This window comes from Rhinolophus hipposideros (genome assembly GCF_964194185.1).
Source record: "Rhinolophus hipposideros genome assembly, chromosome: 19".
NCBI classification, from domain to species: Eukaryota; Metazoa; Chordata; class Mammalia; order Chiroptera; family Rhinolophidae; genus Rhinolophus; species Rhinolophus hipposideros.
The window spans coordinates 10,802,082-10,816,617 of record NC_138065.1 but is presented as its reverse complement, the minus strand read 5'-3'; the positions used below and the strand labels follow the sequence as shown (position 1 = coordinate 10,816,617).

The 14,536-nt window shown below is 33.5% G+C and overlaps 1 protein-coding gene across 1 annotated transcript in view; it reads right to left on the bottom strand.

Annotated features, from left to right (window-relative positions):
* Positions 1 to 14,536, bottom strand: part of PTPN22 (protein tyrosine phosphatase non-receptor type 22) — a 46,197-nt gene that overhangs the window by 10,729 nt on the left and 20,932 nt on the right. Inside the window, exons 12-16 of the mRNA XM_081026019.1 lie at positions 6,428 to 6,504; positions 5,445 to 6,262; positions 3,818 to 3,901; positions 3,533 to 3,663; positions 2,388 to 2,415 (exon numbers count right to left, since the gene is read on the bottom strand). Of these exons, the coding sequence (XP_080882145.1) occupies positions 2,388 to 2,415; positions 3,533 to 3,663; positions 3,818 to 3,901; positions 5,445 to 6,262; positions 6,428 to 6,504 (1,138 nt within the window). The remainder of the gene's footprint in view (positions 1 to 2,387; positions 2,416 to 3,532; positions 3,664 to 3,817; positions 3,902 to 5,444; positions 6,263 to 6,427; positions 6,505 to 14,536) is intronic.

The window sequence follows — 14,536 nt, the reverse complement described above, 5'->3', positions numbered from 1 at the left end:
AAGTATTCTTCCAAAGAAATTGAACCTGAATTTAATCAAGCTTCTCGTGCCAACTACCATTTCACAGAGAATCCCGGGGATAGAGGAACACAATAAATAAAACCATGAGGATACAAACAGCCAAATCCAGAATATTATCAGTCTTTAGGACTAATGGCCTGTTGTCTTTAAATAAATGTCACGAAAAAATATAAAAAGGAAGAACTGCTACAAATTTTACAAGACTTAAGAAATATATAAATCAAATGCAATGGGTACACTCTGAATCCAGATTCAAGTAAACCAACTGTAAAAAGACATTGTTGAGACAATTTGAGAAAATTGAACAAAATCTGGATATTAGATAATAGTAAGGAATTATTGTTAATTTTTATTCGTGTGATAATGCTATTATGGTAGGTTTGAAGTTTTTGATAATAAATAATTTTAAATAATGGAGCAATTTTCCCATGACGTAAGTCCTAAAGATACAAATAGTGTTCTATTGACACAGGCTTCTCATCCTACAGTGCTGAGTATAATTATATACTATACTAATGTTCTTTGAAAATGAAAATGTTTAATTTTTCAGTTAAATGCTAGAGTTTCACCTGTCTTTGGTCATTGGCTTTTTAGGCCTTAGTATTTGTCCATAAAGCAAGTTCTCTTATTTATTTCTTATATGCTGGATAATACACAAAAATAAAGTACAACACATACCTAATACAATAATTAGCATAAAGTAGGCATTTAATAAATATTTCATCATTACTCTAAGTGGCTTATCGTCTTTCAGTTTGCTGTTAGGAAATATTCTGAGAACTAAAACTAACTTTCAGTTAATACTATCCTACCAAATACCTCCCTAAAATACCATCTTCTACTCCCCTGATGAAGGACCTTACACTGCTTATTACTGACTGCATTAAATCTAAATCCTTCTGCCTCACTCTGTGTGTGTGTGATACACACAAAAAAGTGCCGTTCACATTCATAGTTCACATTCATAGTACTGCACAACCATCACCACTATCTAGCTGCAAAAACACTTTCCCTAAAAGGCATGTCTATACTCATTTAGCAGTCACTCCCCATTCCGTTCAGATGAGATTGCACCCATGAAACTGCTTTCTCAATATATAGATTTGCCTGGTCTGGATTGTTCATCTGCCTAGCTTTTAGTCCGTCAGAATATTCCCACATTTTATCTGTCCCAATTTATTTTCCATATTTCCCCAAATAGAACCTATATTGCAATTAATCTACTTACCATTTCTCTGTATTCATCGTGCGCATGTCTACTTTTGAGTCACTGTACTCCAATCCCTGCTCCTGGAATTCCCTTTTGCCTCTGTCTATCCATAGCCTTAAATTTTTTTCTTCTACTCAATGAAGCCTTCCCTAACCATTGCAGGGATACCTTCCTTTTTGTCCAGACTCCTGGTGATGCTAATCAGTGCCACACAGATTATCACGTAATGGTTCTAAGTGCATTTTAATTTTGCCTACTCTATTTGAACGTAAGCATTAAGCAGCACCCTTTCTTATATACCCTCCTATTCTAACACAGAACTGGCTTAGGAAATGCTCATTTAATAATTATCTAATAAAAATTATAATAGGTAACATTTAATGAGAGCTTATTAGTTGACAACCACAGTGCTAAAAGCTTCATGTGCATTATCTCACTTAATCCTCGCAAAAATCCTCTAAGAAAGGAGCTCTATCATTTTCACTTTATAAATGAAAAAAATCAATAGAGAAAGCATATAATTTAACCAAGGTTATGCATTTTGATGACTTGGTAGTCCGGGGATTTGAATTAAAGTGTGACTCAAAAGCCCATGCTTTTTGACCTCTATGTTATACTACCTATTTACATATAATGTGAATATGTTAAGTGACTAATATGTTACTATGAATAAATATGTTATGGGCAACTACGATCTGTTATGATATATACAAAGTACCTATCAGTGCCCAATAAATGTTATCTGTTGATGATGTAATTCAGTATATACAACAGCCAAGCTCAGGAAAGTACGGGAGACACAACAGCAAGTTAAAGATCCAAGTGGCCAGAAATATTTTTTTTTCAGATCACATTGTTAACAGTGATAAAACTTATAGACTGGAACTCCTGCTAAGTTTTACGAGAGTCTACCTGAAATAATTTCTTAAAGGGTTATATATCAAGGAGCAGAATTCTGAAGTCCTGTTCTTACCTTGCCCTTAACAAAACAAAACTCCTAGCCTGGGAAAACCAGAAATAAATCAATAAATAGTGGAAGTTATTACTGGAACTATGCCATCTCGTGAGGTGAAATACTCTGAACTTAATAAGCCATTCTTACAGTACAAATTCTTGGGATTAAATGTCATGTAAAGCGCGAAGGGAATTTTTTTACCTGATTTGGGACTCTGGAGTTTTACACTCTAAAAAAAAGTAAAGAAAGAAAGGATAAGTGAAAGAAAAATATGTACACAAATTTCCAAACAAAGCAATAAATAGCATTTTTGAAATTATATTTCATATGCCTATGGAGACAGTTATGAAATGTTGACCCTATTTTTCCTATTTTATAAGTGTGTTGAATTATGAAAAGGCATCAACTCTGAGTGTGATTTTTATATGTCAAAGAAGTTGGTCCTAAATTGATCCTTTTTTGACCTGTTTCCTTTCTATTCAGAACATTTCCCTGAATATTTCAGTAGGTAAGTTCTTGAAATCAAAGTAACTTTGTGACACTGCAAAAGCAGTGATTGTTCTTTGCTCTGGAAGTTAAGATACAGACCGTTACATTTAGCACATTATTAACAATAAAAATAATAATAGTAAATTCACAGTGTAATTAAAAAGGCAGAGTATATTTCCCTACCAGCGTTGCAATTGAGGCACATTTAAATGTTTGTTTAGTTAATTATTATTTTGGTCTCTGAACTTTTAAGATAGTTGGTTTACAGAATATATATAAATACATAACAGATAGTTGAAGGTGTTGATTTTTCTTCCAGAAGCAGGGAATATTATCCCAAAAGTTTTATCTTAAATGATATGGACATCTGTCATTTAAAAAATTACTCTCTATATGTTATCAGAGTTAGCATAATACAACTGACCAAATGATCACTGTGAACAAGCTACCTACTTATGAAACATTTATTTTTGCTTTGACTGTCCTGCAAGAATCAGCTCAAGCGTTTCTACTTTCATTCAGTCTTCCTTGATCACTTCCAACCTGAAGGGATCTCTCACACTGTCAAATCTCTCATCTTACATATGGCACTCATCATATTTGCCTCATTATAATAAATAGACAAAAATAAAGACTTGTGTACACATCTTATGTCTCTACTGCTAGACTGTAAGTTTCTGAAGGGCAATAATTGTGTCTTATCCATCTTTTTATCCCCCATATCCGCTAGCACATTGTTTTGTAAGTAGTTATCTGCTTAATATTTATCAACTGATAGGTATTAAAAATGGCCCTGCTTCGTAGGACAATAGTCTGTTGATTACAAATGAGTAGAGTCAGAAAACAATGTTACTAACACTGCTGGGCCTGAGTCTCCCAGAGTCATCTGCTTTGTTTGATTCAGATGCTCCACTCCATTCCAGTGACGTTCCAATTTTTGCCTTCACAGTTGAAGATAAAGATTTGGGAACACTGAGTGGGAATTCTCCTGGAAGAAAGTAAATATGGTCCAATTCTTAGGAGCGTTATAATTCTTTTAGAAAGCAAATGTTGCTCAGCAACAGCACACAGAACCTTGACAGGCCTTGAGAAGTAATCTAGTTAATCCACACCTTACTTTACACTTACTGAACTGTACTCACCAGCTTCCTCTACCACAATAAAAGATTCAGGAGTCCTTTCAGGAAGTGGAGGGGGGATTTCATCATCTATCCTTGTAGAAGTTGCTATTCAAAATGTCAGAAACGTTCATTACAATTTTCAATTAGAAAAATCCAAAGAAAATCCTTACATTCCAATCTTGATCTAAATTCCATCAAGCATCATTACAATATTTAAGCTGGTATTTGTTCATTCGAGCAAAAGGCAAAATAAATTCTCTCATCTTAAAGTTGCAAACCCAGGAGGCTTTTCCTTATTAAAAATATATTATTTCTTTTAAAAGCCCAAAAGTATTTTGATTGTATCAGTTAACATAAGACATTACATTAATTTAAGAAGCTTTGAGTTGTTTTCTACATAATTCTTTCCTTTTGTTTTACATAGAATAACCAATATAGCATCATAAAGCACTTGACATGCCAAAGGTTCAGTTACAGACTAGGTAGCATCATAAAGATTTTAGTATCTCTTCTTCATTCTACCAGGATGAAGAATATGGATGATTTCCGTTTTTTACAAAACAGTGCTATAACCGTTTTTTCTATATTTCTGTAGAAACAGAATTTTTATAGAAAAATTTAATGCTATTATAAGAAACTGCCACCAGATGGCACACATGTCAACACTGCCACAATCTCTGAAGATAAGGATTTGTCTTTTCATGATGATGCTCAGAGAAGTTTAAGGGATTACAGGCATCTAGAAAAACAAAATTCCTTTAAATTGTAAAACAAGATCAAATATATAAAATTATCTAATCAAAGAAGAAACTATATCCAGGTAAATGTTTTTGTAATAAAACTACACTTCTATTAGGAAACTCTGTCCAACAATGTGATAGACCAAAAGTTCTTGCTACTTCCTATTCAGGAGGAATATTCTGCATAAACCTCTGACGATATACCTAAGAGTGTTAACTTTGCTTTCCCTCATCTCCTTCCACAGCAAACTATTATAGTCACTTCTAACAGGATATTTACTTCCACTTTCAAACCATTCAGGAAAACAAAACAATATGCCTAATATGCAAAATTTCAGAATTGTAAAAGAGATAATGTATGAAAGTAAAGGTGTATATAGGATTAAAATCCTGCACAGAATACTGAACACATATTCTCATCTACTAAGTTATTATAAAGTTATTACAAGAGGAAATCAGGTCCTCCTCTTCCAACTCATGCAGGAAGAGAATTCAATTCTTAGCAATCTGTTCAACTCAGTATAGCTACATGGCTGTGCAATAAAAATTCTGAGTGACTATGTGGTACTGTTGACCAAACCTTTTTTTTTTAAGTTCTTTTGGACATTGCTTCCGTATGTTAAGGGTCAATTGTGGACCTCTGATATACATTCCTAGGAATGAGGATTGTCGTCTTTAGAAGCACTCTGGCTGGTATAGATGACGGATCATAGATCATGGAATGTTATTATACACCTGTCTTTTTGCTATTTTCAACTTGTCACATCATTAAAACACTCCTAGAATGTATTTCTTTGAGGAGGAGAAGAAAGCAGAGAAGGACAAAGGGGAGGGTGAGAAGAAACCAAATCTTCTATAGAAACAAAGTGACATCTAAAACGACATGGAAACTTTTAAAAATAACGTACCCACTACTCCTGTCTCTTGGTTCAATGTTGGGGAAAAATTGCTTGGAGGACTCAGTGCTAACGAATCATGGGAATTGTAATGAGGAAAAAGGGTTCTAGAGGATGTTGGCAACAAAGAACAAGGTGACACAGTTCCATCTTGTTTCTCAGGTAAATCAAGAGACATCTTAGAACCAGCACTACTTGGAGACAATGGTGGAAAATAAGGATCTTCTACTAAAGACATGTCAGAATGTACACTAAAAGCATTAGAGTCGTACTGTGTTGCATTCGAAGCATTACACATTTGGTGCTTCGAGTCATATGACAATGAGTTATTCAGTTCTGCTGAAGAAGCATGCATCACTTTTTGAGCCTGCTCAAGAGAAGAATTATTCAGTTGAGATTCCAAATGAGAAAAATGTTCCTTGATGACCCGCTCCTTGGCGTCTGTCTGTTGTATCAGTTCAAAGGGAGTTGACTGGGTCCGCGTTATTGGCCCCTTTGAATTGAAATATCTTCCTGCTGCATTTACAGGTTTAGAATTAGGATATGTTCCAAACAAAATGGAACTCAGGTCCAAACTTTGGTGCTTCTGAAGTGGCTCACCAACTACCGTACATGCCTTTGTCTCCCATTTCATGGAGGTGTCAGCATTTTTGTTACAAACACAATTGAGCTCCAAAATCTCAAAAGAACTGTCCTGTTCAGCAGGGTGCAAAACTAACCCTTTCTTTTCACTTATTTCAGAAGTCCTACAGTCAAAGGAAGAAGCTTCTGCACTTTTCATCCTTATCCTTTGTTTGTTCTCTTGGTTCATCACGTTTGCTTCTTTTATGCTGCTGAAACAAAAAGAAAGTAATAATGACACATTACCCCAAAAAGGCCTCTTCTATATATTTTCCCCAGCATCACAATGAGTTATGCTGAGTCTCAGCATAAGCATGAGACATGTCTACTAGACACAATTAGACAACATTTAGATGTGTACAACTTATACTCACCTTTTTGGGAAATTAGGAGAATTAGAATGTGCGTCTAGAGTGGTATTTTGCTCAGGAACTGAATACTTTACTTGAATCTTCAAGACAAATAAGCAAGAGATTGTTTTTTAGTGAAGCAATAGCAGTGAGATATTTTAACATTCATAAGGCTAGAAAGTTGTTTTTCAGAAAATATAAAGATTTAAAATAATTCATGGAAGAGTTAGATGAGTTCCCAAAATATTGAATCCAACAAGAACATGTTCACATACTGATATCAAAAGGCTCAAATAAAGGGTTAATAATGTTATAGAAATTAGAAATAATTTGCTTATAGAATCACCTTTCAAAATGTGGGAGTTTTACAATGTTCTTGGGGGTAACTTTATTCTCATGAACACTCTACCTTTAGAAATTTCATCATTTCAACACTTCATGTTAATAGATGCTTATTAAGTCCTCATACTTATCTTGTTCTACTTTTTTCTTCCTTATGATGCTCCAGCTATACTGGTTTTCTTGTCATTCCTTAAGCATACCAAACTTGTTTCCAGTTCAAGGCTTTTACACTTACTGTTCCCCTGGTTGAAATACTCTTGCTCTAGATTTTGCATGGGTGGTTTCTTCTAAGTGATTATTCTTTACTTAAATGTTACCTGCACAAGAAAAACTTCCCTGACCACTCAACCTAAAATCATACTCCCACACACTTGCCCAGCCACTCTCAATCTATATTTTCTTCATTGCAATGATCATATTATGAAATTTGTTATTGAGATTCATAGAATCTAAGATACCACCAATTGTAAAATATACCCTGATTTCAGAGATGTTTAAATTAAAAAAACAAAACAAGATTCCACCTGTTAGGATTTAATTGTGACTCTCAAAAAAAAAGATACATTAAAATAACCCCATATACATAACCCCTGTTATGTATAACTGTGAACTTACTTAGAAGTAGGGTTTTTGCAGATGTAATTAGTTAATATGAGGTCATACTGGATGAGAGTGGGCCCTAACACAATGACTTGTGTCCTTATAAGGAGAGAAAACAGATACTCAAAGACACACAGGGAGAATGCCGTGTAACGAGAGAGAAAGAAACTGGAATAATGTATCTGCAAGCTAAGAAACACCAAGGATTGCTGGCAAACATCAGAAACTAGGAAGAGGCAAGTAAGGTTATTTCCCTAGAGCTATGAGGGGGAGAGCATGGCCCTGCTGACACCTTCATTTTAGACTTCCTTCCTTTAGAATTGTATGAAAATAAATTTGTTATTTAAGCCCTCCTCAGTTTGTGGTACAAAGTTATTGAATTTGTTATTTAAGCCCTCCTCAGTTTGTGGTACTTGTGACGGCAAGCCTAGTAAACTGATACAGAGACTTGACTATCCCACTTTCAATAATGGATAGAATAATCATACAGATCAATAAGAAAATAGAGGACAATGAACAACACGATAAACAAATTAGACCTAACAGGCATATACAGAACATTCCATCCAACAACACACACATTTTTCTCAAACATGTATAGAACATTCTTCAGGACAGACCATATGTTAGCCACAAAACAAGTCTTAATAAATTATAAAAGACTGAAGTAACGCAAAGTATCTTTTCAAATCACAATGAATTGAAATTAGAAATCAGTAACAGAAGGAAAACTTGAAAATTCAAAAATATATGTAAATTAAACACGATTAAACAACCAGTGGGTCAAAGAAGATATAACAATGGAAATTAGAAAATACTTAGAAATGAATGAAAACACAACATACCAAAACGTAGGGGATATAGTGAAAACAGGGCTCAGAAGGGAATTTATAGCGGTAAGTGCCTACATTAACAAAGAAGAAAGATTTCAAATCAGTAACTTAACTTGACAACTTAAGAAAGAAGAAAAAAATAAACTAAACCCAAAGCTAGCAGAAGAAAAGAAATATTAAAGGTTAGAGCAGAGATAAATTAAATGGAGGCTAAGAAAACAGTGGAGAAATTCAACAAAATCAAAAATTGGTCCTTTGGAAACACCAATAAAATTGACAAAATTTTAGCTAGATTTACTGAGGAAAAAAAATTACTAAAATCTCAATATGCAGAAATAAAAGTGGGACATTACTATTCATTTTACAGAAATAAAAAGTATCATTAAGACAATATGAACAATTGTCCACCAGCAAATTGTACAACCTAGATGAAATGGACAACTTCCTAGAAACATGTGATCAACCAAAACTAATTCAGAAAAAAAAAAAAGAAAATCAGAATAGACCTACAACCAGTAAGTAGACTGAATTAGTCATCAAAAGACCTCTCAACAAAGAATAGCCCAGGACAAGATGGTTTCACTGGTGAACTCTGCATATAAGGAAGTTAACACCCGTCCTCCACAAACTGCCAAAAAATTGAGGAGGGAACAATTTGCCAAGCATGATTCTGATACCAAAGCCAGACAAAGACACTACAAGGAAAAGAAAACTACAGACCAATATCCTTTACGAATACAGATGCAAAAGTCCTCAACAAAATACTAGCAAACTGAATTCAGCAGCATATCGAAAGAATTATACACCATGACAAAGCGGGATGCAAGAATGATTCGACATACAAAAATCAATGTAATATACCACATTAATAGAATGAAGGAGGGGAACATCCTAAGTGATCATATCGATTGAAGTAGATAAAAAGCATTTAACAAAATTGATGATAAAAACACTCAACAAACTAAGAATTTTGTTGAGAGAACTTCCTCAAAGCCCACATGTGAAAAATCCACAGCTAACATCACATTCAATGGTGAAATACTGAAAGCTTTTCCCCTAAAATCAGGAATTAGATAAGGATGCTGACTTTTTCCACTTTTAGTCAGCATAGCACAGGAAGTTCCAGCCAGAGCAATTAGGCAAGAAAAAATAATAAATGGCATCTAAATTGGAAAGGAGGAAGTAAAGTTATCTTCATTTGCAGTTGACATGATCTTATATATTGAAAGATTACACATATACACACACACACACAATGCTGGAGCTAAAAAAACATTCAGCAAAGTTGGAGAATACAAAATCAATACACAAAAACTAGTTGTATTTCTACACATAGCAATAAACAATCTGAAAAGAAAATTTTAAAAGCAATTCTATTTATATTAGCATCAAAAATACTTAGGAATAAATTTAACCAAGGAGATGAAAGACTTGTGTACTGAAAACTACAAAACATTGCTGACAGAAATAAAATAAGACATGAATAAATGGAAAGACATTCAGTGTTCATGGAGTGGAAGATATAACATTGTTTCCGTAACAATATTACCCAAAGTGATCTGCAGATTCAATGCAATCCCTCTCAAAATCCCAATGGTGTTTTTGCAGAAATTAAAAAACTCATCCTAAAATTCAAATGGAATTTCAAGGGACAATGAATAGGCAAAACAATCTAGAAAAAGAAGGGCAGAGTTGGTGGACTCACACTTCCTGATTTCAAAATGTACCACAAAGCTACAGTAATAAAACAGTGTGGTATTGGTATAGGACAACCATATAGACCAATGGAATAAAATAGAGCCTAGCAATAAACACACATATGTGGGCATTTGATTTTCAATGAGGATGCCAAGATCATTCAATGGAGAAAAGACAGTCTTTACAACAAATGGTGCTGAGAAAACTAAATATCCACATGCAAAAGAATGAAGTTGGATCCTTACTTTAGACCAGATACAAAAATTAACTCAAATTGGATTAAATACCTAAGTATAAGAGTTAAAACTATGAAACTCTTAAGAGAAATAAAACATAGAAAACTTCATAACATTGGATTTGGCAATAATTTCTTGAATATGATACCAAAGGTACTAGTGATAAAAGTAAAAAATAAACAAATTGGATGTTATGAAAATTAAAAACTTTTGTGCATTAAAGTACATGATCAAACAGAGTAAAAGGGCAATCCATAGAATGGGAGACAATATTTGCAAATCACATATCTGTTAAGGGATTAAAATCCAGAATATATAGAGAACTAAAATTCAACAACAGCAAACAATCAAACAAACCAGTTCAAAAATGCACCCAGGACTTGAATAGACATTTTTCCAAAGATGATATACAAATGGCCAATGAACTCATGAAAAGATGTTAAACATCACTAATCAGGAAAATGCAAATGAGAACCACAATGAGGATGGCCACCATAAAAACAAACAAACAAACAAAAAACACAATGAAAACAGAAAATAAGTGTTGGCGAGGATGTGGAGAAATTGGAACCGTTGAACATTTTTGGAGGTGATGTAAAATAGTGCAGCCACTGTGGAAAACAGTATGGCAGTACCTCAAAAAATTAAACATAGAATTACCACATATACCCAAAAGAATTGAAAGCAGGAACACAAAGAGATATTTACACATTTATGTTCTTAATAACATTATTGACAATAGTCAAAAGGTGGAAGGAAACCAATTATCCATTGATAGACGAATAAACAAAATGTGGCACATACATACAGTGGAATATTATTCAGCTTTAAAAAGGAATGAAATTCTGACACGTTACAACGTTGATGAATCTTGAGAACATTATGCTAACTGAAATAAGCCAGACACAAAAGGTCAAATATCATGATTCCACTGATACAAGGTCAAATTCATAGAGACAGAAAGTAGAATGGTGGTTGTCCCGGACAGTGGGGGAAGGCTGGAATGGGGAGTTATTGTTTAATGGGTTTAGAGTTTCAGTTTGGCAAGATGAAAAGAGTTCTGGAAATGGGTGGTGGTGATGGTTATACAACAATATGAATGTACATAATATCATTGAAATATATATGTATATTAATATTTATATCTATATGTATACATATGTATGTATATATGTATATATACACACACACAAACACGTGCGCGTGCATGCATCTATATGTATATAAAATTGTTTAAGGTGGTAAATTTTATGTATATTTTACCAGAATAAAAATTTATTTGAAAAAAATGGGCAAAGGACTTGGATAGACATTTATCCAAAGAAGATATACAAATGGCCAATAAGCACACAAATAGCCACTAGGATGGCAATTATCTAAAAAAATGAAACAAAACAAAAAATAGAGAATACTACATGTTGGCAAGGATGTAGAAAAATTGTGCATTGCCTGTAGGAATGTAAAATTTTGCAGTCACTATGAAAAGCAGTATGACAATACCTTAAAAAATTAAACATAGAATTACTGTATGATCCAGGAATTCCATTTCTGGGTATATACCCCAAAGAATTTAAAGTAGAAATTGGAATAAATATTTGTACACCACTTTTCATAGCTGCATTGTTCACAATAGCCAAAAGGTAGAAGCCACCAAGTGTCCATTGAGGGATGAATAGAAAAGTAAAATGTGGTAGATACACAGGATGGAATATTCTACAGCCACAAAAAGAATAAAATTCCGATACATGTTACAAAATGAATGAACCCTGGAAACATCGTGCTACATGAACTAAACCAGATACAAAAGAAATAGTACATGACTCCACTTCTATAAGGTACCTAGAGCAAGCAAATTCATAGAGACAGAAAGCAGAACAGAAGTTACTAGCGGTTGGGGTATGGGGCACAGAGAGTTTCTGTTTCAGATGATGAAAAATTTCTGCAAATAAATAATGATCATCACACACAATGTGAAGGTAATCAATGCCCCTGCATTGTACACTTAAAACTGGTTAAAATGGTAAAATATGAATGATAAAGTGTCTCCTCCTCTTCTGTTTTTCTGGTACATATTGTATACGATTGGTGTTAATAGTTCCTTAAATATTTGGTACAATTCTCAAGTGGAACTATGTGGGCCTAGAGATTTCTTTTTTGGGAGTTTTTAAATTACAAATTCAGTTTCCTTAATCATTATGGGGCTATTCAAATTATCTGTCTCATGCTGAGTGAGCTGAGTTTGTGTTTTTCAAGGAAGTAATCTATTTTGTCCAAGTGATGAAATTTAATGTGTTTGAGTTGTTCATACTGTACTCCTTTATTATCCTTTTGATATCATGTGTCCCCGAAAACAAGACCTTGCCAGACAATCAGTTCTAATGCGTCTTTTGGAGCAAAAATTAATATAAGACCCGGTCTTATTTTACTATAAGACCATGTGTAATTAATATAACGTAATATAATATAATGTAATGTAATGTAATATAACATAACATAATATAATATAATATAATATAATACTGGGTATAATATGTCATATGATATGATATAATATAATATAACAAAACATAACATAAAATAACATAATATAATATAATACCGGGTCCTTTTTTAAGTTTTGCTCCAAAAGACGCATTAGAGATGATTGTCTGGCTAGGTCTTATTTTCAGGGAAGCACAGTATCTGCAAAGCCTGTAGAGATATACTGTTTCATTCCTGATATTGGTAATTTTTATCTTCTCCATTTTTTTCTTCATTAGTCTTCCTAGAGGTTTGTAAATTTCACTGATCTTTTCAAAGATCAGCTCTTTGATTCACTGATTTTTCTCTACTGTTTTTCTGTTTTCAATTTCATTGATTTCTGCTCTTTATTATTTCCTTCCTCTGTTTTCTTTCGGTTTGCTTTGCTCCTTTTTTCTAGATTCTTAAAGTGGGAGCTCACACTATTGATTTGAGACTTTTACTATTTTCTAATGGGTGCTTTTAGAGTGCTATAAACGTTCCTATCAGAACTACTGTAACTCGGTCCCACAAATTTAAACATTTTCATTTTTATTCAGTTCAATGTGTTTTGTTTTTAATTTCCCTTGAAACTTCCTCTTTGATTCAACAGATATTTAAAAGAGTGTGGTTTAGTTTCCAAGTATTTGGATGTTTTCCTGTTATCTTTCTGTTGTTGGCTTTTAGTTTGACTACATTATGGTCAGAGAATACATTTTATATGATTTCAATTATTTAAAATTTTTCACATTGTTTAATGGCCCATGATATGGTCCATCTTGGTAAATGTCCCATCAGCACCTGAAAAGAATGTGTATCCTTGTGTTGTTGGTTGGTCTGTTCTATAAATATCAAATTGATGCTGTTGGTTGATGGTGGTATTGAGTTCTCCTTATATTCCTGCTGATTTTCTGTTGAGTTTTTCTATTAGTTATTGAACGAGGGATATTGAGGTGTCCAACTTTAACTGTGGATTTCTCCTTTCAGTTCTATCACTTTTTACTTCATGTATTTGCAACTCTGTTTGGTCCATCACACTAAGGATGCTATGTTTTATTGATGGGTTAACCCTTTTATCATTATATAATGTCCCTCCCTGTCTGTGATAATTTCCCTCGCTTTGAAGTCTACTTTATCTAATATAGCTATTCGTGATTTCTTTTTATTCATGTTTACATGACATATCTTTTTTCCAATCCTTTAAACCAGCCTATATATTTGAAGTGTTTCCAATATACAGCATATAGTTGGATACTGTTTTCAATACACTCTGCCAATCTGTCTGTTAATTGGTGTAGTTATATCATTTACACTTAATGTAATTATTGATATGTTAGGGCTTAAGTCTGCCATTCTATTTTTTGTTTTCTGTTTCTTCTCTTTTTCTTATTTCTCTTTATCCTGCCTTTTTCTTTTTCCTGTATTTTTTTTAGAATTTCATTTTGATTATGTACAGTGTTGTGGGGTTTTTTTTAGGATATATCTTAATATAGCTTTTGTATTTGTGGCTCTAAGTATTCCATTATATATACATAACTTACCACAATCTGCAGGTGTTACCCTTTTACTAGTTCAAGTACAGAAACCTTACCTCCCTTTACATTACTAACCGTTCCCTACGTACAATTGTCTTAAATATTTCCTCTAATTTAAAACCACATCAGACAGTTTTGCTTCAATCATCAAACACTTTAGAAAACTAAAGAGAAGGAAAACCTGTTACATTACCCATGTTTTTGCTTACTATGTTCTTCCTTCTTTCATCATTTCCTTTCTATTTAGGAAACTGTCATTTTTTGAGGGTAGGTCTACAGGTGACAAATTCTCTTAGTTTTTCTTCATCTGAGACTGCCTTGATTCCCCCTTCATCTGAAGGATATTTTCACTGAGTGTAGGATTTGGGGTCGAGAGTTCTTTTCTTTCAG